At 41.3% G+C, this 26646-nt stretch overlaps 1 protein-coding gene across 3 annotated transcripts in view; it reads right to left on the reverse strand.

The window, feature by feature from the left end:
• Positions 1-26646, reverse strand: part of cdh23 (cadherin-related 23) — a 174082-nt gene that overhangs the window by 101052 nt on the left and 46384 nt on the right. For all 3 annotated transcript variants that reach the window (XM_084375965.1, XM_084375966.1, XM_084375964.1), the window contains 2 exons: positions 143-337; positions 1-48 (listed from right to left, as the gene is read on the reverse strand). The exon at positions 1-48 is cut by the window's left edge and continues 81 nt beyond it. In XM_084375965.1, coding sequence (XP_084232091.1) covers positions 1-48; positions 143-337 — 243 coding nt within the window. The remainder of the gene's footprint in view (positions 49-142; positions 338-26646) is intronic.

Here is a 26646-nt window from a genome sequence, read left to right on the forward strand (position 1 = left end):
GATAGCTAAGTTGGCAAGCCGGGACAGGGGTCTCACTTTATCTTGATCCTGATAGAAATAAAAACAGAAGTTAAGTATATGCACATGGATTCATTTGACTTGACTGTTGTAGAGACAGAATGCCTCTCATTTGTGTGCTAACCGTGGCGTTGACAGTGAGCTGGTATGCTGAGGTTGTCTCGTAGTCTAGAGGTCTGATGACGGTGACGGTGCCTCGGGCTCCGTCGATGGCGAAGAAGGGAGAAGGTGGTTGGAAGGAGAAGAGCACACTGCCTCCGGTACCCTGGTCTGGGTCTGTTGCGTTCACCATGAACACCGATCTGCCCACTGGTGTGTTCTGAAAGACACACACAAATGTTGGCATTAGGAGTACAGACTTAGAGAAATGTTCAGGATGAATACTAATATATGTCTGCTGAAGTAGAGACTGAACTTATGACCTTCATATGTGGTTAACACGGAGGCCTTATCTAACTACATAGCCACAGAGGACAATTTGATTCAGTGATAATTTTTGGAACACAGTGACCTAGTTGTGACTGTGAATGTGTATATTAATTCCCTGCAGCTACTCGTCCAGATCATGACTGCAAATAACAATGTATTCCTGGTCAAACTGGATAAATGACGGCAATGTTGAACAAAATGAGATCACACACAGTTGGTTTTAAATATTGACCATTATGGATACCAAATGTTGAAGAGGAAGAAGATTAAAGGTGAATTCAACTTCTTCGATTCCTCTGGGTGCTTGCTCACCGCTACAGCATCATTCACCCACTTTAATAAGACAAATGTTGGAGCCATCCAGCATCATTTTAAAACCAAACCCTTGGAAAACACTGCATGATGGGTGGTGGGTGAGAAGAGGATGTTAGCCAAGCTGACGTCAATCATGGAAAACACCTCTCACCCCCTGCACCAGACTGTGGAAACCTCGAGCAGCTCTTTCAGCAGTCTTACACCCGCTGTGTAAGAATGAGTGCTACCTCAGATCATTTATCCCCAACAGCCATCAGACTGTTTAACTCAAGCACTACCTGAACAATCACTTTCCACTCACTTGTTTGTTTTTTGTAAATATCTTATTGTTTTTTTGTAAATATCTTGTTTTTTGTCTATTTATTTTCTATTTGACTTTATGCATATTTTTCTGATTCTTTTTCCTGTCCTGTTGCATCTCGAGCTGATGTAACAAGTGAATTTCCCCGTTGTGGGATAAATAAAGCCAATCTTAATCTTAATGATTGGTCAGAAATATGGAAATGTTTGTTTCACGGCTCTAAAAAAGAGCAATGTACTGGGCATTTCCAGTTAAAGGTTTAGGTGTACTGTAGGTTAACGACTTTTTATCGGCAAGTTGTTCGTCCCTTGATTTCAATTGGGAAAGGCTCCTGTTTGCAGTGTAATTGCAGTCTCATCAGCATTATTTGGTTTGACTGATACTTATAGATATTATTAGCCCTGTCAATCATTTGGGAGGAAAAACAGTCGTTAACCTTCTCTCTAAAGTGTGTTCTTTCATTTTCTAGAGGCTTTCTTCATCAGAATTCATACAACATAGATTTGTTAGATAGGGTTTTAGTGGGTTTCTCCATGCATCTCCCATAGACTTCAATACAGCCAACACCGCAGTCAGGCACCAAAGCACGATTCAGTGACGTAATGACCCTTCCTTCTTTTAGAGTTCCTTGTGCACATAGGGATAACCTACAGCCAGAAAGTATTTGTCTTTCCTTGTTATCATTAAAGATAAGCTTTGTCTATCTGTACTGCCACCCAAAACTGCCTTGAGTTTAGAGTTAAGAATTATCAACTGGGCAGAAAGGCTGCACAATGCCACATCGGAGGTTTGTCTTGGTCATGGTCATTGTTGAAACCTGACAAAAAGAGGTGGCCATATGAAGAAACACTCCCCAGGTACTGCAGAGAGGCTTGACTGTCTAAGTTTAAGGAGCATCCCCATTAATTGGAATTTTATCTCTCTCTCTCTCACACACACACACACACACACAAAATTGTGTAAACTATAAGAAATGAGAATGCCTACAGATACAAGGAAAAATGGTTGTTTTCCAGATATATTACGGGACAGAAATGCTCGCAAAAGCCCATATTCTCTCCCTCTCTTTGTCTCTCACACACTCACCTGTGCGCGCGCACACACACACACACACACACACACACACACACACACACACACACACACACACACACACACACACACACACACACACACACACACACACACACACACACACACACACACACACACACACACACACAGTCCAGGGTGTGTGGCCTTGTTTACTGCAGGGGGAGAGGTTGACCACATGGGGAGGTCATGGTGTTGAACTGAGCTGGGCACTGAGCCAAAGCTAAAGTGACACAGTAAGAGAGCAGTTGACCCCACAGTCTGTCTGCATGGGTGTCAGGGGAGTGTGGAGGTGTATTTGCATGTATGTGGGTAAGTTTTTGTGTATTTGTGTGTATACTACCTTGTGCTAATATCTTGCTGTGTCATGGTGTATAAAATGGTGTGTGTTTGTGTGAATTCTTGGGTTGGAACATGTATATGTTTGTTTGGACAGTATGAACATGTGGGGTGAGACTGTCTGTGTGTGTGTGTGTGTGTGTGTGTGTGTGTGTGTGTGTGTGTGTGTGTTTGTGTGTGTGTGTGTGTGTGTGTGTATGTTTATTCTAATTTCAGCGGTAAAATGTGTGTGACTGAGAGCTGTTGACCCACTATCTTACTCTCAAGGACAGGGGGCCATCAGCCATGTAACACAACAACATAACAGCGAGCTAACTGCCTCTGTCTACATGACTTTACATTACAGCAGCTGCACATACACTTCCTTGGTCTCTCTGCTTCTGGCATTCCTCTCGCTTGATTTCTTTCCTTTAACTTACCCCATTGGGCTCTACACATGCATGAGCAGTGCTGGAAACTGGTCTGTCTCAGCAGATTAAGCCAGATTTCCACGTGGGAATTGAGGGACAGACAGAGGAAAGGGATCTGAGGAGTGTAGCTGCAGGGGAAGACGAGGAGAGCAACAGATGCCAGAGAGAGCAACAGATATCTCAATCTCTCAGCCTTGAAGTTGGAAATGCCCTGATGTATGCAGACAGGGTCACAGGTCATTTCTGAGCCTGATATATTAAAAGTTATTGTATTTTAGATCAAAATAAGAATATTTGAAAGTTTTCCTGCTAACACGCATTCCCAAGTTCCAATGTTTTTGGGGGCTACTGTTGCTAAGACTTTGGCAAAACGAGGACAGGGGATAAGGAAGCCTTTCTTTTCGACTGAATGATTGTGATGTCACATTATCAACAGCAGTCACTTCCAGGTGGACAACTAGCTTGGTTTGCATTGCAGAGATATGAGAAATCAGCACAGCTGTTATTTCTGTCGTCTTTGATAAACCAAATCTACCCAATAGCGACATCTCTCAAGCTGTCATTTTCTTTCACTGTGTCCCAACGGGTAAATCAGGTCTCCTAACTAATGTTAGTGAAACTGTTGTCAATAATTAGATATCAAAGCCCAAATATGCATTTAAGATAACTTAGATGAAAAACAAAAAGGAGTGTAATTGTGTATAAGGAAAAAAGAGGAATAACCAGAACAACAACATGACTTAGAAAGTCTCTTTGGAAAGTCAGTCCGTTACTCATATTCTGCTCACAGAAGCTTCACTGCAGCACACAGCTGAAGCAAACCTCATCAATAGTTCCTGAGTGAAAGAACAGAGTCTCTAATCCACTCCCCCACGACAATTACTGCATTTGAATAAACATCTAAGCTGCATTTCTCTGATATATTTATTATCCTTGTCAAGTTGTCTGCTTACGCGAAAGTGGAAACACCTGTAAAAGGTACCCCTCAGCCTGCAGCATGACACTGGAGCACAGGCACAAATTAAATGGATAAAAATGCACAGATTCAAACTCTAGGTGAGTGAATTAAATATTCCTGCTTGAGCTTGTTTGTTTGGGTGTGTGCACTTGTACACCTGTATGTGTGTCTAGCATGGTTGTCTGCTTTATCAACTTTGCTTTGATGTCAAGGAGGCAGTTTGACAGTTAAGCATTAGGTGAGTGTGTGCGTGTGCGTGTACTTCTTTTTGGAAAGAGAACGCGTGTGTGTATGGATGAGATCTGGATGTGTGAGGAGAAAGTGTGTGATATGACGTTTCATTTTCCTCCCCTAAAGGATGCCAGGTTCTATCTCTCTCAACACAGCAGCCTGTGAAACAATGACTCATTAACACCGCCCAGTGTCAAATGCCACAAGGTTCAGTAAATAATGCCACACACTCAAACAAGTAAACACACACACGAACATCAGTTTTGATCTTCCTGATTTGACAGTGCCACGGTGTTCAAAGCAGTTCAAGCAACAACAGTTCAAAGCTTTGCCGAGAAGCACAGATGACCAACTATCAGCTGTATGTGCCAATGTGGTACTTCAGAGGTTAGCAGGCTCGGCCATATGCAGGTGAAGATCCTCTTTGAGCTGCTCTAGAGGCTCTGATGCCTGCTAACAGAATCACAGCATAACCACCATCCATTCACCTTATTCATTCTTATCTTCTTGTTTTCCCTTTATCCCCCCTGGAAGGCTTTCAAGGTCAAACTGCCCCTGTTTGCATAAGTGGTGCATATCAGTCCTCAGAGACAAACAATAAAAGAACCTATTTAAACAGCTGCCTTGTGATCATGAGCTACTTAAGATAATTTCACTACATTCCAGCAGCCCACTGCTACAGAGAGCACTACAACCCATCTGGTAATCTGCTCATTGCAGCTCACCGTGGAGCTCATCGGAGAGTAAAGAGCCTTCAGACATATAGTCTTGGCCTTTTGTACCTTCCACTGGGTCTCAATAGCTTGCCATCAGACCATTGATTGGACCCGTGTGATGCCGATTACAAGTCAATGTGGGTGACCAAGCGCAAAAGGCTAGACAGTGAATCCCTGGGTTTTTATTACCCTATAAGACTGTCCAATTACTTCTTCATAAACAAGTCACACAATAAACAATTCCTAGCAAGGACTGATGAGACCAGTGGCTGTTATACTGGGTACCACTCTGAGCTAGCTAAGAAGAACTGTTTGTGCCTCTACCAATTCCTTCAAGTGCAAAAGCCATTTGGTTAGCCATGGTGCATATTCCTGTATATGTGCCTTGACGGTGCTTTGTAGCTTTTAAATAAATGGGGGCTATTTCCTATGGGAACCAGAATGTTAAGTGGTAAGACAGTTGGAGAGGGATGAAGAGAGCTCCCTGATGTGTCTTATCTGAAGTGCACTGCAGGAATCATCCCCTTCTCCATCTGAGAAGCTACTACTTATGGAAGGTGAGGGGGAGGAGAGACATACAGAGTGTATACAGAGGGGGATAGAGATACAGATATTTAAAATTTAGAACATTCTCACTATTCAGGCCCCTTGTGTTATAAACCTAATTGAGAATTTATTTAAATGTTGCATCAATTTACTCTTAATACTTCATAATAATGCAATATACATTCTTGCAAACTCATTTATTCTGAAAGAGAAAAGCACCCAAGTATCTAGACCCTTGGCTATCACCCCTTTTTATCTTATCATTGAAATGTGCCCAGAATTTGGTCAAAAGCCACTTGTGAGAAGTTCAGGCACACATTATTGTAAACAAGGTCCCATAGGTCACAGTACATCCAGTACCAAAAAAAGAAACCCCTGGAAGCCCCGAAGACAAAATTGTGATGAGGTAGAAATCCATGGAAGAGTGGAAGAAATTTCTAAATCAATGAACACTCCCAGGAGCAATGTGGGCATAATTGTGTAAAAGAAGGAGTCTGGAAATGTATGATCCTTTTGAGACCTGCCGCTATAGCCAAAGTCAGCAAATGGGCAAACAGGGTGTTGGTCAGGCAAGTGACCAAGAACCCAATGACCCTGATAGAGCTTCAGAGTTTCTCTGCAAAGATGGCAGAGCCTGCAGCATTTCATCAATCAGACCTTTGCAGTAGTGTGGGAAGATGAAAGTCACTTCAGATGTAGTACACAACAGCCAAAAGAAGAACCTTTTTGCCTGAATGCCACATCCCAGCAATCACAATACATCAGGAGAAACCACCCCACAGTTAATACATTATTTAATACAGTCCAATTACAATTAAGTATGGTGCTTTTAGCATGCTATGGGAATGGATTCCTTTCACAGAGATAGACCCTTGAAGAAGACTGCTCCAAAACACCCTCAACCAAAACTCCATGTTAAAACAAATCACACAGTACAGACAATGCTGGATTGGCTTCAGAAACAATCCTTGGCTCTTAAAGTCAACTTAGATGAAAAAAGTTGGAGACATCTGAAGACCACAAATGCACTCGGTCCTAATTGAAAGAGATTGAGGGATTTGCAGGGAAGAATGGGGGACACTAAAGGGATACCAAGAAAAGACCATTGCAGCTGCTGGAATCACTGCCAAGGGTTGTTCTACAAGGTAATAAATAAAGGGTCTGAACACTTATTGTGCCTACTTAGAGCAACATTATGGAACTTTTTACCTTAACATAACAGCTTCAAAATCATTTTGATGTAATAGGGTGAATGGTGTCTCTGTGTCAGCCACTCCGTCCCCCTATCACTTGTTTCTGCACTATGTAACTTCAGTGAGAGAGTAGGATCACAGTGTTACATACATGTTTACTTCAACGTACACGTTTTCAACACATAACACTGTTGTGACCTCATACGTTTTGTTTGTAGATAGCCATTATTACGTCTGACAAATTGTTACAGACATGGGATTTGTATTTACGACAGTTGTGTCCACTCAGAAACTGTAAGCGGAGCCAAATCACACAAAGGGCCAATTTCTACATATGGGCTTTAAGATGAAATATTTCATTCAATATTGTGTGTAGTTTGATTGCAAGAAAGTAATATTCAAAGTAAAATAGAACAAAGTGAAGGATATTGATTCATTCCCAAACCCACAGGCTCAAAAGGAGGAACAACAATGTTAGAAATGAGTGAAAAAGACAGACCACAACTTGTAAGGAGATTGAGAAAAACAAGGACTTAACGGAAGACGGACAGTGAGAGAAGAATGAAAGCGAGAGTATATGTATGAGCATATGAAAGTCAAAGCCCGTCACTAACAGCCATGAGACTTCTGTAATAAAGCAGGGAGACCGTATTCCCTTTTAACTGTGTCTCTGCTGTATAATACGGTGGTGTTTGCACCGCTGTCTCTACTGCCTCGGCTGAAGGCAGCAGAGTGCTTGTCTCCTGTGGGCCAAATCTCAGGTTCAACATGACAGGGAAACTTTGGGGGGCCCTGGAGAGTCAAGGCTGGCCAGACCTCTGGACTACATGGCCCAGCTTCTCTCTGGGACCATGAGGGATGACAGGGGATAAAGTCCACTGAGTGCTGGAGCTCTATGTGTAATGGATCTCAGCGGTTAAATGTCAGCTCTCTCTCCTATAGGGAGTCCTTGAGGGAGCAGTCAGCACAATATGATGATGTTCTGTCCAACAACAACTTAGTTTAATTCATTTATGCATTAATCGAGTGATGGAAGAGCTGAAGCCAAATTCACCCAGACTGCAGTGTAAAGGCAAATTATGCTCTTCAGGTGCACAAGCTAAAAGCCGCAAATTAGAGTACGATTCGTTCCAAAAATCATGCAAATCACCCAATCACAACTTTTGCAATGGCAAAGTGCTATGAAAAGCATACTGAAGTAAACAGCAAGAAGAATAGAAATTCTTAGATCCTACGTAATATTTTTCTTTAAAAGAATCATCATTATCAGCCTGAATTTGAATTATACTGACTTCCATTGGTAGCATATAACTGCTACTCATTAAAACAGGAATGCAAAAGTAATACCTCTACACTGCACTTTCCCTTCTCTCTAAGGAAATGAAGATTGGTCTCCATCAGCGATGGAATTTATGCCATAATGCCTCTATTTTTTTAACAGTGCAGAGGACAAACATGGTTAGTATTCTTCTATTTATCTGCTAAGTGCACACTGAATGCATTCATTACCATTCTTGACAATCAAACTAAAAGTTAATTCATCAACCAAAAAAATGACCTGAACAGCCCTAAGTACTTTGTCGGATACATGCCAGCATCCCTCTCAACATTCAAGTACTTAATTTCCTCCTGATTTGCTTATCTGTTATATTTCTAACAACAAAGAAACTACACTGATTCTATATTCAAACCAGAATTTTTTTTAACTGAACTATCTACAGATAGTTGATGATAGGAAAAAACACTACTGTGCTTAAAACTGTAATGGCCTGTTGAATGTGCCTGTGACAGAGTGAGCACATTCACCAAAAAATGAAAATCAAATATTTTTGGTTGTGTATTTACTGCATTGGCTTTATTTGTCAGGGTATGTTGGATCAAATCTCACCTTTACATATGTGGAGATGGAACCTGAATGACCCACACTTGTTCCACACACGACAACTTCTGTAAAACTGGTCTTTAGTTGTCTTTGCGTTCAGGCTTGAATGTGTATGTTTGTGTTTATGTGGCTATCAGAGTGCTTTATGGGTGTTCAAGTAGCCCACTTAACCTTCACCACATTTGGTTGACTGTTCAACTGCTACCCAGCTACTTGTAGGCCAAGCTTCGTTGATTCAGTAAGGAATGGCAGTCAAAAGTCAGTCTATGGCATATTATTTCTGTTATTTGAAGTTGACTCAACTTTTTGTTCTACCTGGTAAAGGCCATTGCAAACCCACAGACTTGAGTACAATGTTCTGCTCTTATATTGTCAGAAATGTTAAAGACATGGTGATTTGCAGGGGTAGTGCCCAGGCTTTGGCCCCCTGCTGCTCGCAGCTCCAGAGGCCCAGCTGTTCACTACAATAGAGTCATGATTACACCTACACTGCTCACAAGGTTCTCAGTTCCTCCCCAGCTGTCTGCTCTCCGCTTCCAACCCAGCAGGCATGTGATTGTACCGGCACCGCTCACCCTTTCGCTGCTTGCCTCTCACAACCTCTGTCCCTCTATCAATGCCTTCCACATGTGGCGCCTTATCACACTGCCACTGGCATTATTCTGACCCATGTGAGAGAATGTATTGCAAATGAGGAGATAAAGAAGTGAAATAATTAAGTGAGAGGTAAGGCAAGAAAAAGGCTTTATACATGCATGTAAAATGTTTCTGGCTTTTGATTAGCTGGTTACATCATGGTGGCGGCATCTAAGAATGAGTCCAATCACTTGTTTAATAGATGTTCTAATTCAATGTGAAGGGTCTATATATAACAATAGAGACAGTGCTACTGTTGTGGTACTATCTGCTTGTCACTGGAGAATCAATCCTAACCCTGGCTGTAACTGATGAAACAAACACAAATGATCATATCATGAAATTGAAACTCTATAACTGGAATAATTTGTTTAATTGAAAACTAAAATGTGTTGCTTTTTTATGCTTAAAAGCAGCTCAACCAACAAAACCGCTGCACCTGCAGAGTGGGTCTTTTACATATAAATGGATGTTTGTTACATTTGCGATACGCGATGCTGATTAAGCCTATTGCTGATGGGTAAATCTCTTTGAATTTCGCGAGTATAGAAGAGTTTTTATATCTGGTGTCTGTGCTGACTTTGCCGTGCTGGCGAACCAGTACTGATGCAATTTACATCAAACAGCAAAGCCTGGTTTGCCAGAGCTGAAGGAGGAAGCAACCGTAGTAACAGCGTAGACTACAGAAAGTAGGAGTATGGCAGAGCATTTAGCATCATAAGCGCGTCATCAGTGTTAATGCAATTACTCTCAATGCCAGAAGGGGGAGACAAAGGTTCCACACTGCAGGTTTAACATAAATTAAGTAGATAGCAATTACAATTAAGTGCTACTAACGAAAAGCACCATAGCATCACAGCATGTTCCACAACTTAATAAAAGGACATGAGACCCCAAAACAACAATTTCAGGGATCACAAAACAAACACAGTATCAATGAAATGCTAATCAGTATAATAATATAATCTCCACATTGATGACTGACCTGACTTAGGCAGGCTGATTCAAAGCCATTTGGGGATATTGTCACAATTTGGAGCACTAAGTAACACTTTGAACTACAATAAGTGAAAGCCAAAAGTGGACATAAATTATTAGTTCCTAGTATGATGTCCCATTACTTGCTATTACGCTTGTGAAAGCACACTCCGTACAGCCCTTTCTTTCAGGTAAAATTCAACATTCAGCTTCACCATAAGAGACTAAAAAATACCATATGGACAATCCAAAGATTTTAAATCTTCAGTGACAGTATTCTCTGTTTTAAATTACCACTTCTGTGTCCTAATTGGTCACTCTGAGTGCTTAATATTTGCTCAAAGGCTGAACCCCCCAAATGATGCTCTGATCAGCCCAAATGCCTCCCAAGTGTGCCTCTGGTCAGCCAAAGTGCCACTACTGTATGGCAAGGCACTCTGATGTGACCTTCGGGCAAAATAAACCCCAACCAAACCATTAAACATAAACAAAACCCTGTACACAGCCGAGTGCCCCTGGATTTTTGTCCATGTTTGGCAGTCAGTGCACACCACAACCAGGTTCAAGCAAGGACTGGCATCGATCCTTTGAAAAGAAGAATGTTGATCACAAATATAATGTCAGAAGTTGAAAAAGACTTGAATCACAAATATACCCCAGGGTAATTTGAATCTATCAATATAAAGTATATATTCATGAAATATATGAACTGCACAACTTCTTGATGGATTTATAATACATACTCCAGTATATAAATAGGTCAGGTCAGGGCACTGGTAATGATTTCGCAGTGTGCAGCTCTGGCAGAGATGCCGAAGCAGGTGAATCACAAGAACACTTAAATTAATCATAGAGGTGACACACAAAGCCATATTTCACATTTGAAATTAGCTTATCAATAATTCACTCATATTGAAACAAGACTAAGTGTCCTTCATCTGCAAGGCTCCAACGGTAAATGGGGAAAATTATACAAAAATGATTTATACTCCATTTGTAAAAAGGAAGCCAAACCACACTCTGGCTTTTCAGCAGTTTTAATCCTCCTAATAAACATGAATATAGTTCGTGTAGAGTTTGTGTACTGTGTGTGTGCCGCATGAGGACCTCTGTATATATATTATTCTAATTTGATGATGTTGATGATGATGAAATTATTGAGCTGTTCAGTTGTTCTTCCCCATGGTGCCAAACAGATTAAAAGAGACAGAGAAAATACTCCCAAAGGAATCAGATTCACAAAGAGTGAGGACTCTGTATGTACCATCACAATTTCAGAAAAATCTTGATAAATGAACCAGTCCAATGTGCTGTGCAGAAGTGCAGCTTGTGGCTTAACATTCATACAATATTTCTTGGAAAGACACCTAATGGAATCAGCTCCCTGTTGCAGCCATGTCCCTGGTAAAATGAGCCCTTAGGCCCAAGGGGGCTAGTAACAGCTTTAAATCATGTGTCATAGCAATAACATCCACAAACCAATGAGACGGCCCTACCCATAAAAGGATGTCTGTCATTACAATTCCACTCATGGCAACAGTTGTGCCAGAGGTTCCTTTAAAGCCCACGTGTTCCCAGTGGCACAGAGCAACAGTCCTCTTGTATGCACCTGAGATATCAAGGCGGACACTGTGCTTGGAGCTGAGGTGGAGGTATGAAACCCACCTCATAAAGCCCTTTAATCTTAGCAGCCCCAGTGGTAAAGCCTAGGTGGCTGATGCCATCATTGCTGCCTGAGTGTTGAGTGGTATCTTGAGCTAAGAGACAGACTGCCTGAGCGACAACATGCAATCTGGTGATAGGTGTGCCTATCAGTAGTTTTACTCCAATTCCAGGACTGATGCATTCTTGGAAGACAGATTGCTGTGATGGAGCTTTGCTCTGAAACTGAGGGGTGACAGCTGTGAAAGCACAACTCATTGAATTTGAAATGATAAGCCAGTTGTCTATGTGTAACTGTGAGCCGTCCAGTTAAAGCGTAAATGATATTTGCATTTCTGTTTAACAGCTGGTAAACATTGTTGCTGTAAGAACGTATACCTATTGCAAACAGGTCAATCAATGAAACTTCAAGCCAGGTAATAAGGTGACAGAACTTCCTACAGGACTAGCTAAAAGATAAGCGGAGAATTCCTATTATTTGATATTTTCTTGTCTCAGTGCATATTTTCTCAAAGGACCTTATCCTCAAAATGCATGAGATTAAGAGAGGAGAGCGTGCACTGAGGGAAAAGATTGACGTTTAAATGCAGTAAGTATGATGAATCCAGTGGCACTGAAAGACTGCTACTTGTAAGCTGTCTAGTCTCAGAGTTAAAAACTTAAAGACAGAGCAGAGTTCCTTAAATGGTGTTAACCACTGATAAAGTTTTATGAAAAGTGTACAGCTCCCTTTATGGCAACAGTGTATGACGTTTACTGTTAACCTATGCTTCTATCTTCTGTTTAACTATACTACCCTGTGTTTATTAGCTAGGCTAGAAACAAGAACAAAGAGTTCTTCTCCTAAAATGTAGAACCCTTTTTTGTCCCTTTTAACTTGTCTAACTTAGTGCAAATGCCTATAGTAAATACAATATGGTCACATGAAATTTCTTGACTCCACTGCTTGACAAGGATGCTCTTTCCCTGTGATTTCCCCCAAAGTTTCTGGGTTGTTATTGTGTATTAGTGCTGCAGTGGGGGCATCAGTCACAACAAGCCACCTGGTCCTCCAAACCCTGATTTTGCTTTTCTCTTTCCTCCCTCATCTGAGGATCCCTGTGGTGATAGCAACAAAGCGGCAAAGAATGAGAAGAGCTGATCTTTAATGAAGTGAAAGCCCACTCTTTAGAGAGACTTGTAGAAATGCCCCTACAAATGACAGTAAGCCAGAGTATGTTAGAACCATCTGTATTTCAAAAATGATGTGTGCATGTGCGTGTTTTATCCTAACAAATGCTGCTTTTTTTATTGGATTATGATTGGTCTTGTCAGAAAATCAATTGCTTCACTGACTGGATTGGCGTTATTGTTTGAATGCACTTCCCTCACAAAGCTGCCATTCATTTTCTTCTTCCCTTTTCTGACAGCAGTAAGCCTTTCTCTGGCAATTCACTTGACCTCCTGTACCCAATGAATTTCTGTTAAACTGGTCAGGAACACATAATACAACACATAATACGGAGCAGGTCTTTGTGTGCTGGACAAAAACAGATGGCAAAAAATGTCTCGCATTATATCCTCCTTGCATTCCATCTTGCTCTTGCACTCTGTCCACTTGGCGGCCTGGCTGAGCGATGGGCGATTTGAGAAGAGGCACTCAGCCGAACAAAATGATTCCACACCAACAGACAGCGAGAGGAGCCACGCTTGAAAGGCAAGGACAGCTTATGAATTTGTGTGTTTACTTGCTTGTGTATGTGTGTAAGAGAGCATATATTCAATTTGTTACATGTTCCTTTAACTTCAGTTTTAGCTCGATTAAGGACTTTCCGTTTTGTCATGTACTCACTTCTTTGATGGCCTTAAGGCTTGGAGTTCGAGTTCATACCTTTAGAACTACTTAAGTTACAATTGGGATTTAAGTTCAGGTAAAATAAGAGGTAGAATTGATGGTTAAAGTAAAGGGTTAGGAGGGAATCAATGTAACTAATGGAAGGTCTTCATGAGGACAAGTACAAGGATGTGCGTGTGTGTGTGTGTGTGTGTGTGTGTGTGTGTGTGTGTGTGTGTGTGTGTACTGAAAGCACATTTTATCAGCAGAGAAAAGAAACAAATAATGTCTTTATCTCCTGATCAGTCTTCTCCCCTGAATGCCTAACCTCAGCCTCCCTGTCAGAGCTCATGGCTGACTGCCTCCAAAGAGCTGGGACTGTTTGTTTAAATGTAAAGGTAATCAGGTCCGGCATGCTGCAGGGATCCACAGGGCCAGAGAGAGACAGAGAGAGGCAGATGGGTTGATCCCAGGGGAAGGGTACAAGGACGGGCCACATCGACAATCCTGCACCTTCTTTCTACCTGTTGTCGAAAGTTATCCATCTCAATCGAGAATACCAAAAGGGGAAGTGAACAATTTGTTTTTATAATTTTATTTATAGGAAGTACCTGTAGCTATATTGAAAGTTGAGCAGTGTCCTTTTGTTTCTTGACCTTCAGTATTTGGAGCAAGTTGCTTTTGGAAAATAATGTGCATCTACCAAAGTCAAAAGGCTATTTTAATATCTGTTAATAAAGGAAACTGGGATTTATCGGTATACATATGAACATACAGTAAAGATATACAAGTATGTTATTATTATGGAATGGATGGCCCCCCCAGGAAATCTCAAATTGGCATGAACAAAAGAAAATTAACTACCTGATGAAAGACAGTGAAAAGGTAAATGATAACAAAGCCTGTTTGCTTTTCCTCCTACAGAATATCTTGCTCTCATACATATTTTTTTCCTGTTCTTCTCTACTTCTTTTTTTCAAGAAGTCGTTTTTTAAAATAGAATTAAATGCAAATTAGAGTCGAGCTGATTATCATATAAACGGCTGGTGCCTGGAGGGGCAAGACAGTCCTGCTTTATTTATTTATTTTGTCATATTTTTCGTAGCTCCCCGTAAAACTCTGACTTTAATCAGTCCACACTTTCTTTTAAAGACGTTGGGGAATCAGGGACCAGTTGAAGCGATGCGTGTGTTTGTGTATGTAGGCAGCTTGAATTTGTTGTTTGTGTGTGTGTGCATATGAGAGTTATTTGACCAAGAGCAGAGCAAGAGGCAGACGGATCAACCTGCAGCCTCTATAGACCTGTACAGCTATATTAGTAGCATGTAAGATTGTGAGCAAGAAGCATGTTCCTTCATGTTTTCATGCTTTTACTATACAGACCGATGGTACCTGTAAAGACATCTGGAACAGCATTACAAAGGTCCATAATCCAATACTGAGTGGTAACTTTACATAGTGGAAGAGAGGCTTTTTATGGTAGCTGGATCAAGTTTGCAGTCATTCATTGTTCAGCCAGTTACCTGGAACTAACATGGTGGAGAGAGATGAAGTGAGGTAACAAGAAGAGACTTAGAGAGTCTGAGCAAGACAAAATTAACGTAGTTGAAAAGTTGCATTCAAAAAGGCAGTTTGTGTTTGATGCCAACACTTGAATAAAGGTTTGATTATTATTTTGATAACCTGTGAGAGATTGACATTTCACTTGAAACAAGTGACTGTAGCCAAAGTAGCTAATCTATGCTAAAACATGCTCAAAATGAATGTGACTTCCAGTAGAACTTTGAGGTTTGGTAAACATGTTTCATCAGATGTACCATTTCAGACATCAAGAGTTTTTTTGTCCGTTGACATGGACAGTCATTGATGCACTCTTTTCTTACTATCTCAACTGCTGTAATCTGCAATGTCCCATAACAGTTCAGCCAGAACACAGAGGCCAGACTCCACAGATCCCCAAAGAGATCTTATTGCTCCTTTTTGTTGTCAGTTAAAGCTCAGGTTGGTAAATTATTCTAAGAGCCTCTTTTGTGATATTTGTAGAAAATCCTGATAACCAATCAAAAAATTTGGTTAGCTATGACATCGGCATGCTGCACTAACAGTAGCCTACGCAGCTGAGTCAGCAGCTACCTGAGTTAATTCAGTAGCACAAAGCACACAGCCCCTGAGCCCAATAGCAGAGCCACTGCAGCAATATACTGCTTCAGCGACTGACATTACACAAAGTACACACGTATAGCATCAAGGAGTGAATGTCACGCAGGGTAGCCTCATTGGACCGAGGTACATTTGTGACAGCTATTGTTGTGTATGCAGACTAATTCTAAGGTAACAAAAACGCACGAAAACACGAATGAAAACAGAAATATGTGAAATGTGAAATATTATATTCAATTTCTTCCAATAAATCCTCCTAAATCCTTCCCACTGGACCTTTAATGTTTCTTTTCTCATTTAAAATCACCTTCCAGCAGTCTACAGTATAGCAGTATGATCTCATCCACTCTAGTAGCTATTTTCTGCCCATTTTTCTGTCAACATTTTTCTACCATTGGCACAGAAAGATGATTTTCGTATTCTCAATCCCACCTAAAGCGCTGGTTGGCTCAACATCAAATCTATTTGAATTGCTAAAAAAAAAGATGTGGGCAGTGATTCTGTCTGGAGCCAGGCTAGTTCACCCTCAAAGTCCAAATATATGTACGTTAGATTTATTGTGGAATCATAGGACTGACACACAATATTATATGTGTTAGCCCTGTGAAAGACTGGGAAAACACTGTCCATCCACATTATTTTCCTACATCTCAGTTTTACTGGTTGGTGCTCGATGGTCTGCCTCTATTCTTTCTTCAATGCAAGATCCAGAGATGCATGACTTGCCATGACTTTTGTGCAAACTATAGCACTTCTTCATGTAAAGGCGGCAAGTGTTTGGGGGCTGATGACCAAGACAAGCTGCACTTTACACGGCACATTCTCAAACGAACTGCTGTCTAAGTAGCCGTTGAGGCCATCTCATTTCTATAACATCACATGGGACTCAGTGCACTCTGCTGTATTTCAATAGATACCCTGCTCTCTTTCTCCCACTGCCTCTCTCTCCTCTCTCTCCTCGTATCCCTGCGTGTGCTTGTTTTAAAGCCTTTTGTGTGTTTTCACTACATTGTGAACTCTATACCCCTGAATCTCCCCGCTCTGCAGTCTGGTCCTACAGGTACGCTGCGCTCTGTATCAGCATCTCTTTTCTATCTGTTGCCTGGGGCATGGGGTATCATGAGGGCAGATGGGGCTCTACTTCCATGAGTCTTAATGTCTCAGGTGTCTTTCCACGGACACACATGCTCACACACACGCTCACACACACATACACCCACACCCACATAGAAATATACATGCTTCCCATCCAATGCATAATTCACAGACTTCAAGCTACTGCAGACACATCTTTATACCTATATCCAGGCTGCCTTTCTCCTGCACTATGACCCCCGGTGTCTGCATTATTCCTGCGTTATAAGAATGTCAGTGGTTACTTGCAAACAATGTGTGTGAGTGAGTGTGTGGTAAAGTTCATATCTACTATCTTTGTCTTTTAGCAGGGACCACACAGCCGGAACAATAAAATGCCTCTGTCTGCTTACTAGCGAAGGAAGTCCAATAGGACCAATGTGTATAAAAATAATGTGGAACCCTCAGATATGCATTAGTATGCAGACTTTTTATTTTCAATAACTGTAAGTGTGAGAGAGAGAAATAAGCAGAGGGAAAGGTGATAAGCAGACAGATCAGCCTGCTAGAAATTATGAGCAATTAGAATAAAAATTTAAAATTTCCATCCCAACATAACAATCTGCCAAAAACGTTTGAATCCTCTCCAGAGGAACTATTACTTTACAGCACTGACGTCTTTACCACCCATCTGTTCTGGTCAACAGTATTACCTCAGCTGATGCTTTGGCAGCATAGAAAAACATTTCACCGTCAGTAAAGCATATTTGTCTGACACATTTGCTCTCTGCACTGTGCCGAGTTTAACTACAAGGAATAGATAAAAATTGTTAATTTCGCGACAAAATGTCAAAAGCAAGTCAAACACTAATGCAAGAAAATCCCTGATTAGTTTCAGCTTTACAATTGAGTATTGACACTGGGATGGCAAGTGATGAATTTAAGAGTCAATAAAATGAAGTGAAGTGGATGTGAACATCACATACAGAAATTCAGACAGATCTGAACAGACTGAGAGCCTGTACACAGAGACCACATCACTACTGGGGTCCGTTTGCAATCACTTCATGTAGCTCTGCAGCAGAGAAGAGTGGGGACAGGGAGACAAGCAAGTAAAAAAAGCACTGCATGTAGGAAGAAGATGGACGTGAACAAGACAAAAACACTTTCAGTGTAATACAGGCAAATGTAGCTGAGGTTTACGAGGTTTAGGCTGGTTGCAGATTGTATGACTGGCAGCACTAATGACTCGAATGCAGAATGGCAATGTGTATAATCATCTTCTGTATAAAGTGATCATTACATGGCAATTGGTACTTCCTACAATAAAGCAAATATCCAAACCTGTTATTTCCATCATTTCAGTCCCCTTTCATCGCTCTCTTTATCTCAATTAGCAGAATGAGACGTTGTCAAATTAACTTACATCTTGTTGATGAGACATGACACCAGTTATGGAGCGCTCAACAAGAGGAGTGTTGAAGCTTGTCTGTGTCTTCGACTGTTTCAGTCTCCTTTGCCTGTGCAACAACATTTTGTAATAGCTTTTTATTGATTTCTTTGTAACGACTCCTGAAATTTTGCCTAAGGTTTGTATTAGCAGTGGCTCTTACCTGCCTCACACTTTTCTTATAAAATAGTTGTGTAACAATCAATATTTCCTGCCAAATTCTCTCTTATGAGCTATGTCTGTATTTTCTCTCATCTCTTGCGCCCTTTCTCTTCTCCCCTTTAACCTACCTTTTCCATAAGCTGGGTCCTTGGAGGTGGGGGCGCATAGAGGAAAGAGAGGAAGAGGAGTGGTCGAGCACACAAGTCAATTATACATCAAAGCACTTATGTTGGGGACACCACTGAAGGGGGAGGCGTGAAGGAGGTGGAGGGAAAGACGTTTCAAAAGGGGGTATGACTTGGATGAGAGCGGACCTTGGTGATGGTTTCTAGTATCAGTGTTAGTCGAGACTTCAGGGAAAACAGACTTTGCTTACTTAAAGAGGTATTTATCCCCTTGGAAGATGGCCCTTGCATGAAACTGGTCTGTCTACACAGTAGAAAGATGCAAACATTTTTGAAATTGTTGCTATATTACCAGAGAAAACAGCAAAAATATGACATGGATATGATATTTTGCTTAAGGGTAGAAAAGCTACAACAACCAGAATACGCTGCACCGGACCAATAAACACTCCTGCTGACGGGTGACATCTGCAAGTTGGGCGGTGCTTGGTTTTGGCTCGTTGTCCATTTTCAAACAGGAAACAGTACCAGTTGGTAAAAAAACAATATGGTATTACAGTACAGTACTAAAATATTTCTGAAAACATTTTAGGTGAAAAACAGTATTGTTGCTCACATTTGATCAGCACTGCCTTCTTCTGCAGTTTGATCAGAGTTTTTCCAGCCTCCGTTTTCACAATACTGGAACAATATGGCAAAAGATGTTCACAATCTGTCTCTATTGCAGCTAAACAGTGTGCCAGCGAGAAAAAAGCAGTGTAGTAACAGGATCTTGGTTTGTGGGACTTTAGTGAAACCTCCCGCGTTTGAGAGTGAAAGTTCTCTCTTGAACCATCAAGAGAGTACGAATATGGGCATACAAAAATGCGGAACAACAATCTGTAGTTGATACAACAGCTCTAAAATCTGCCAGATGATGCATCATCTGAAGAACTTTTGCTAACAAAAGAGTGTGGGGCTCTTGTTGCAGGCAAAATGGAGGGAAGTTTACCATTGTTTGTTTGAATATACTACCAACATTTTAGTGTTACCAAGCTGGTTGAAAATCAAAGTTCCTGTTTAAAGATGTAGAAGAAAAAGTGACTTTACCATTTAGTCCAATGAAAATAAAGATTACAGCAAGTACAAGTATTCTCATCTCACCAAAGATTATCTTGATCACTAACTATCTTGCAGTCAGTCCATAACTGAACAATGTTAAAAACCTACCAAACACCTGCAGTTAAACACAGAATTACAAACTTTCTATGTTCTGCTGTACTCTCTGATGAAACGAGAGGCTAACTCACACACCATTGTGGAGTAAATAACTTTCAACTTTTTTTATAAAGAATGCAATGAATTTGCTGTCTTTGCAAAAACAAACTTTGCAGTTTGGGTCCTCGATTATACTGTGTGGATATCTATCATACTTCATATTAATTTCTCTTTGTGCTATGGGCTGGCCACACGTACCTAAAAAACTCAAATATAGTTTCAGAGGTTCATTACTCACATTCAGTAAGAAGCAGGCTTGACTTTGCTGGATTTCATACTGTAAGCATTACCATAAAATTCAGTATGAAACTTGTGCACACTAAATTATATGATGATATAAAACCATAGTAAGATATTGAGTTATAGTGGAAAGGAAGAGGTACATCTAGACCAATTTAAATAAAAGCTGCGAGGTAATTTTGTAACACAACAGAAAAGACATCAAAAGACATCAGCATTATTTATATTTGAAAAAATACACGAATCACTGAACATCATTATGTCATCATATATAAGAAATAAAGGCATCAACATTTCATTCTTCCAGGAAGGCTGAGAATCTCCAAGTTGTTGCAATGAAAGAGGGTTCCTCAGTCTCCTCAAAGGTTTAGCCAGACAATCCTAAAGAGAAAACTATTCTGAATGTTGAAAGCCCTGCTTGCAGCCACTAGTGCTGGACCATGGGGCAAATATAACATTTGATGATGGTGCTATTCAACTCAAACTGGTTCAGCCCCTGAGGAGCATAAATGTGCAGTGTAAATCTCTTTCCAATCCGCTATTAGATATGTGTCTTAAGAAAAATTGACATTTCATGGGCTTCCAGTGGGGCAAGAACGCTGTTTTGTTCTATAAGAGGAAGTACCAAACTAGACACTGCTAGACAACATCGGGCTGACTGGAATGACAACCTGAAAATGCAGCAGGGATCTGACAAAGATGGGTTGTAAGTTGGAGCTTAAACATCTGTTTGTCATCGTAATTAGTTTGAGAGGTGTTTGCTGTGGTAATGTATGCCTGCTGTAACATAGCTCTGTAAAACCTGGTATCCGAGGTGTAAACAGTAAAAGCAGTGGCAAAAATGGCATATTTGACTTAACAAGCATTGCTTTTATCAGATCAGTCCAAGTCAGTCAGGCTTTCTATAGGGGTGAGAAAAAATGATGAGTTAAATTTGTCATATTTCACTCTACAGCAAGCTTTTGTGTACGTATGGCTCACTATATTTAGTTAAAAGACAATGAGCACGACTATGACGTTATTATACTGAAAATACCAACAAGAAAGAGGTAGCATCTGTTTTTCTCTTAACTGCCCTCCATATTTCTCTATTATGCATCATTTTTCTTTAAAGCTTCTCTCCCTACCACCTCGATTGTGGAAGTGACAGCCAAAACAGATTTGAGCAAATTGGAAAGGCTATAAAGCTCTATTAAGGCAAATCTAGCCACGGTTGGAGGAACAGTGAGAAGGGAAACAGACGAATGGGAAGGGAAGTGCATATTGAGACACAGAAGAAGACGACGGAGGGAGAAAATCGTTGAGGAATTTGCATAATGCCAAATGGAGCCCTGGTGAGGTTGAAGGCGCAACTTGCAGCTGAATATTGTTCCCATAACCAAGCTAAAGTACACGCCACAAAAAGCCAGGAGAGCCAGCACTGTTTTTCTGTCTCTCTCCCACACAAACAACCCTAAACACAAACACACAAGCAGCTGTAAAATATAGAGCGGCCGTCAAGATGCACAACTGTCTTCCATGTTAGCAAAACCTTGTCGGAATTCACGATTCTGCCAAATGAGTGTTCGAGGAAAGGAGAGCGCCTAAGGCAGGGTGGGGGTGGGGATAGAGGGGTGGGACCCACACACTTGAAAGAAAGGGAGAGAGGGAACGACAGGTTGATTTATTCAAAGAGTGAGGAGTGGGTGAATCAAACTTTAATGGTTTTTGGGAGTGAAAGCTGTTCTCTCTCCCCCTTCAATCTTGCCCCTCACACTCAGTCTTTCCTTACTCGCACCTTACTTCACTTACTTCTGTCTCTCTCTCTCCCTCCCTCCATCCCCCTGTCTTAGACATACACTTTTCGATGGTCACTCACAAACACGAGCCATCCCTTTTTTTGACAGACAAATCTGCGCTCATCGCTGCATAGCACGCAAATCAAGGTGCTCTTCATGCTCAGTGGGATAAAGTAAATGACAGAAAGATAAAGAGAGGAAGAGGAGGTGATTTACCTTCACGAGTGGCAGCGTATGTGATGCCCAGGCAGTATTTGTTGTGTTAACCCCTGGACTGGAAAGGATGTGCGGAAAAATTGTTCTACAGGCACGACATCCTCCCTGACAACTCACTTAAGTGGCCCTGAAAGGCGTGCTGAAGTCTACAAATGAATCATTATTCATGGAAGTGAATGACTGCAATCACTCCTTAAAGAATCCACACATGAACACAGGCTTGCATAGAGTGAGTATCTGCAGATGGAAAATGACACCTCAACAGACACACACTAAACAAAAGCCATCAGTGAAATGTGGACTGAAATTAGGCGACTTTCTGCACGAAATATTTGAACAAACAGCTGGTAAAACATCCTGGGCCTGTAGATAAACTGGCCATACGTACTGCATTTCTGTTGTATAAAAAATTAGGAGTTTCTGTAGGAGTTAGTTTGGGGATGATCATGTGCTGTGGTCTGATCAGCGCTGTCAGACATAATCAGATGGACAGATGGAAAAAGATCTACAAAGATGAAGAGTCAACAGAACTACCATCGCTTTACTTCCTAAAACACTTTCAACTGTCATTTCATTAGTCAGCACAACAGATATGATGCAGAGAATAAGGATATGTTTTGAGAAGCCACAACTTTTGCTTAGAAATGGGTCCCAAGCACCAATTCTATGTCGGAGAAAGTTATAAATGGAGCCTGAGGTGAGTAAAATATTGACTGCTTCCCATTTAACCTTCTTGCTTTATCCATTTTTTTCTCTTTCTCCCTAAATCCCTCCATCCCTCCCTGCGGGGCTCAGGGTCTTAGTGTCAGGCAGAATTCTCTTTGAGGCCTGCGCCTGTCAACCAGCCACCACTCAGCTCAGTAACCACTAGATTCAATTATACTACAGGAGAGACCAGGAGCGATGATACTGAAATCATTATGGGCTAAATCCAACTTCTAGGAGGCAGTGCGCGTGCATGTGTGTGTGTGTGTGTTGTGTTTCAGAAAGAAGCTGTGTGTTTGTCGATTTGTGTGCAATCTATGTGCAGGATGACTGTGTTGAAGTTAGTATTGTATATACTGTTTGTAATTTAGCGATAAATGTTTTATTTAAATGTAATTTCAGTCATTTCTTTAAAGTTCCCAGGGAGCCTTGAAACCCCAAAGACATTAGTCATCCATATACTGTAGTTGCTGCTTTAGAGCTGAAATATTTGTTTATAACGTGGTAAACAAATTACTTTTGGATGCTGTAACCTGCGGAGGTACAGGGCAGAAGGCGATAACAGATTAGGGACTGAATTTCAGCTTTCAGAAGTGAACAAAGGCAAAGAAGAAAGGAATCTAACAGATTCATCTGTGTTCTACCTGACAGCGACAGAGGGCACATCAAATAACAGGTGCCTCTGTTTTGCTGCCAGAGCCCACATCAAGCACTAAACAGCTCATTCGCAGGCGTAATAGGAGCTCTCAAACACCCTCTGCCAATATTATCGAAAATATGAGTGCATTTGTGTGTGTGTGTGTGTGTGTGTATTTGTGCTTTTCGTGCATGAAATGCTGTCATGCTATTCAACTCAAAATTGTTTGGAGGAAGTAGTAGCCAAAAGTTTTAGGCTAAAAATGAGGCTGGTTTGAATTTCCTCTCTTCTACAGTACACAACTGTTACCATAACACCTTTGAGCAGTGACCTTTTAATGGAACACAAAATTATCCAACAAATCAAAATTAATAATAAAACAGCAGTATGCTTCAATGCTTTTATTGAACATTAGTTACTGATAATTGATTTAGGAACAAATAAGCTCAGGTTGCTGTTGCCTCTACTGAGGGATTCTGTTACAAACAAACTATATACAGAAACCAGACCGAAGGGCTTTTTCTTCTCTAGATGTCTGACTTTCACCTGAAGGGTTTCCACCTTGGGCAGCCAGGTTCTCTAGCATCAGCTGTAGTTCATCTGAGCTTACTGTAGGTTAGAGAGGGACGTTGAGATATGGCTGATAGAAAATAGAGGCTGAGGAGGGATTTGCTCACCTGCCTGACATACCTGAGAGACAGTTAACAGATAAATTTTGGATATCTATCACTTGGAGTCTCTTGCTTGTCTGCCTGTTTGCCAATACGTTTAGTCCATCTATGTGCCGCATTACCTTGCCCCTTCTGAAGACGGCTATACAATCTTCTGAGCATCATTACTGCAATATCGAAGGCAATATTCCAATGTACAGCTATCTACTGTGGGTCCGGATAAATGTGAGTATTGACTGGAGGATGAAAAGGAAATTCTTTTCAAATTCTAAAATGCTATGAGTTTAGGGGCTCAACCAATAAAATAAACTAACAAAGTTATACATTGTTAAGGTCATTGGAAACTAAGTATGGATAATATCTATAAACTATGATAAATACATGGAAGGCGAATGTGATTAGAGGTGGCTGTGGCTCAGGAGGTAGAGTGGCTCGTCTACTGATCACAGGGTTGGCAGGTCAATCTCCACCTCCTCCGATCAACATGTCAGTGTCCTTGGGAAAAACACTGAACCCAGATTTGCTCCCCAGCCACTGGCAATGCAGGTAGTCCATTCCTAATTTCAGGTTCCAAGCCCCGAAAAGTGGGGAGCCAAACAAATACATGGATCAAAAATCAGATTTTCCAAGCCAAGTTGGGAAGGGCCCAGTTAACGAGTGAGAAACAGATGATCCATTGTGGAAGTAGCCAAAATAGGATGAAGAGTTAATTGTGTGTGATCCAATAATTGCATACAGAAAATGTGTTCTGTGTTTATATACTGTATATGTATGTGTGATGGACAGACCGGTGCCAGAAAAAAAGAACAGACTGCAGAGGAAAAGGAGCAAAAAAGTACAAGTGACTAAAAGAACAAGAGAAAACTGTGTTTGTGGTCAGTTTATGGAACCGCAGGAGATGGCACACACTGGGCCCAGTAAGAGAAGTTGTTAGTGTTGGCATTTGATATTATCACAGGGACACTGACAGAGAGACCGCCTCCCAGTGGGAGAGTGTGAGGGTCAGGCAGCTGGGGGGAGGCTGTGTGTGAGTGTTTTTGTGGAGGGTTGCTCTTCAAGACCTGGATGTCCCCACAGTTCGGCAGAGCTGTACTCCACAGATGCACACTTGGCAAAACATTTTGAGTTTGTCAATACAGGGCTTGCTATATAGAGGACTACCTGTCGCGCTTAGGGAATGTGAAAAACACCTCTCAGTATGTTGTGCGCTCCATCATCTCATCCAATAATGGATTTGGGTTGTGGCCCATCTGCTGTTCTATCAAAACATTATTTCTGGTGATAGTCGTTGCTCCTTGTATCCAGTCTCTGCTGCTGGCTGCCTGAGTGTGTGGATGCTGTAAATCTGGCCAGCTCATTAGCACTGACAGAGGGAATGCTAGCAGCCCACCTGCTCCCCTTCACCCTCTTTATGGCTCTACAAATTAAAACGACATTTACACACACTCTTCCCCACTCTCCCCACTGCACTGCTCACCTTGCCACTCACAATGCTTCATCTGCTCACTGCTGAGCTGCGTCAGGCCCACCTCAATATACCTCCTCCCTAATATTCTGCTGTTTCAAAAACCCTGAAGCACTTTGTGTTCATTCCTTTTGGCTTCTGTCAGTCTGTTTGGTATTCTGTGTCACTTTTTATTATATTAAATCTCATCATTTGAATCCTTTGTCTTTCTGTTATCACAACACTTTTAGCTTTACTACTACCATCATCCTTCACTTCCTCTCGCTCTCATCTTTTTCTCTGTGTACTTAAGTTCCAACAGCACTATATAGTAGTCCTGATTATACTCCAACCCTCAGTTACTGTAGCATGTCCAGTGAGTGACAGCATGATAGAGTGATGTCGCAGCATGTTTGCTTAGCCCGCTAGAGGTCACTCAGGGGCCCAGAGGTAATGAGGCCATAAAAATGCAGGCAACGGAAGTTGTGGGAAAACAAGATATAGTGGAGGAAAGGGCAGAAGAAGGGGAAACAGGTTACCAACAAGGAAGAAAATTAATCCTGGATGAACACGGTTCCCAACACCCCCACTTCCAGGTGGAAGAGGTGGAAGGCTTTAATGAAGAACTCTGTGTACAGATTGGACCATGACACACAAAACGCACACTATTTATTTTTCTTATCATTATTATAATTATTATTAAGATTTGTGATAAAGCACATTCCCTCTGCATCACACTCAAACTTAGTAGAAATGCCAGTGAATTAGACTCTAGCTGTGTCCGTTGTTTTAAGAAATCTGATCAATCACCACATCCCATTGCCTCAAATAAAAAAGGAGTGCAGGACTGACATAAGCAGTAATTCAATGAGGGATTCAAGGGAGTGAACAATATGTGAGTGACTGAGGGTCAACACAGCTCCGTTTAATGGCTTTCTGGAGGCTAAACTGATGCCTATTGTTTGCAGAGCTTGGAAAGTCTGTATGTGGACTATAAGTCCCACACAACTGAGCAGTGGTTGCACTGGCCTGACAGAACCTTCCCTGGTGGGTGGTCTGAACAGCCTCCTCTAAACAGTCCTCCTTTCTCCCATTTATTTGCCTGACTTTATGGATTGCGGAGAGAAAAAGCCAGTGGCTTTGAAGATTTGGTGAAGACTCAGAAAGGGGTATGTGCTCAAACTCAACACAACAAGATATGTGGATGT

This window comes from Pagrus pagrus (genome assembly GCF_965226575.1).
Source record: "Pagrus pagrus genome assembly, chromosome: 15".
NCBI lineage: Eukaryota > Metazoa > Chordata > Actinopteri > Spariformes > Sparidae > Pagrus > Pagrus pagrus.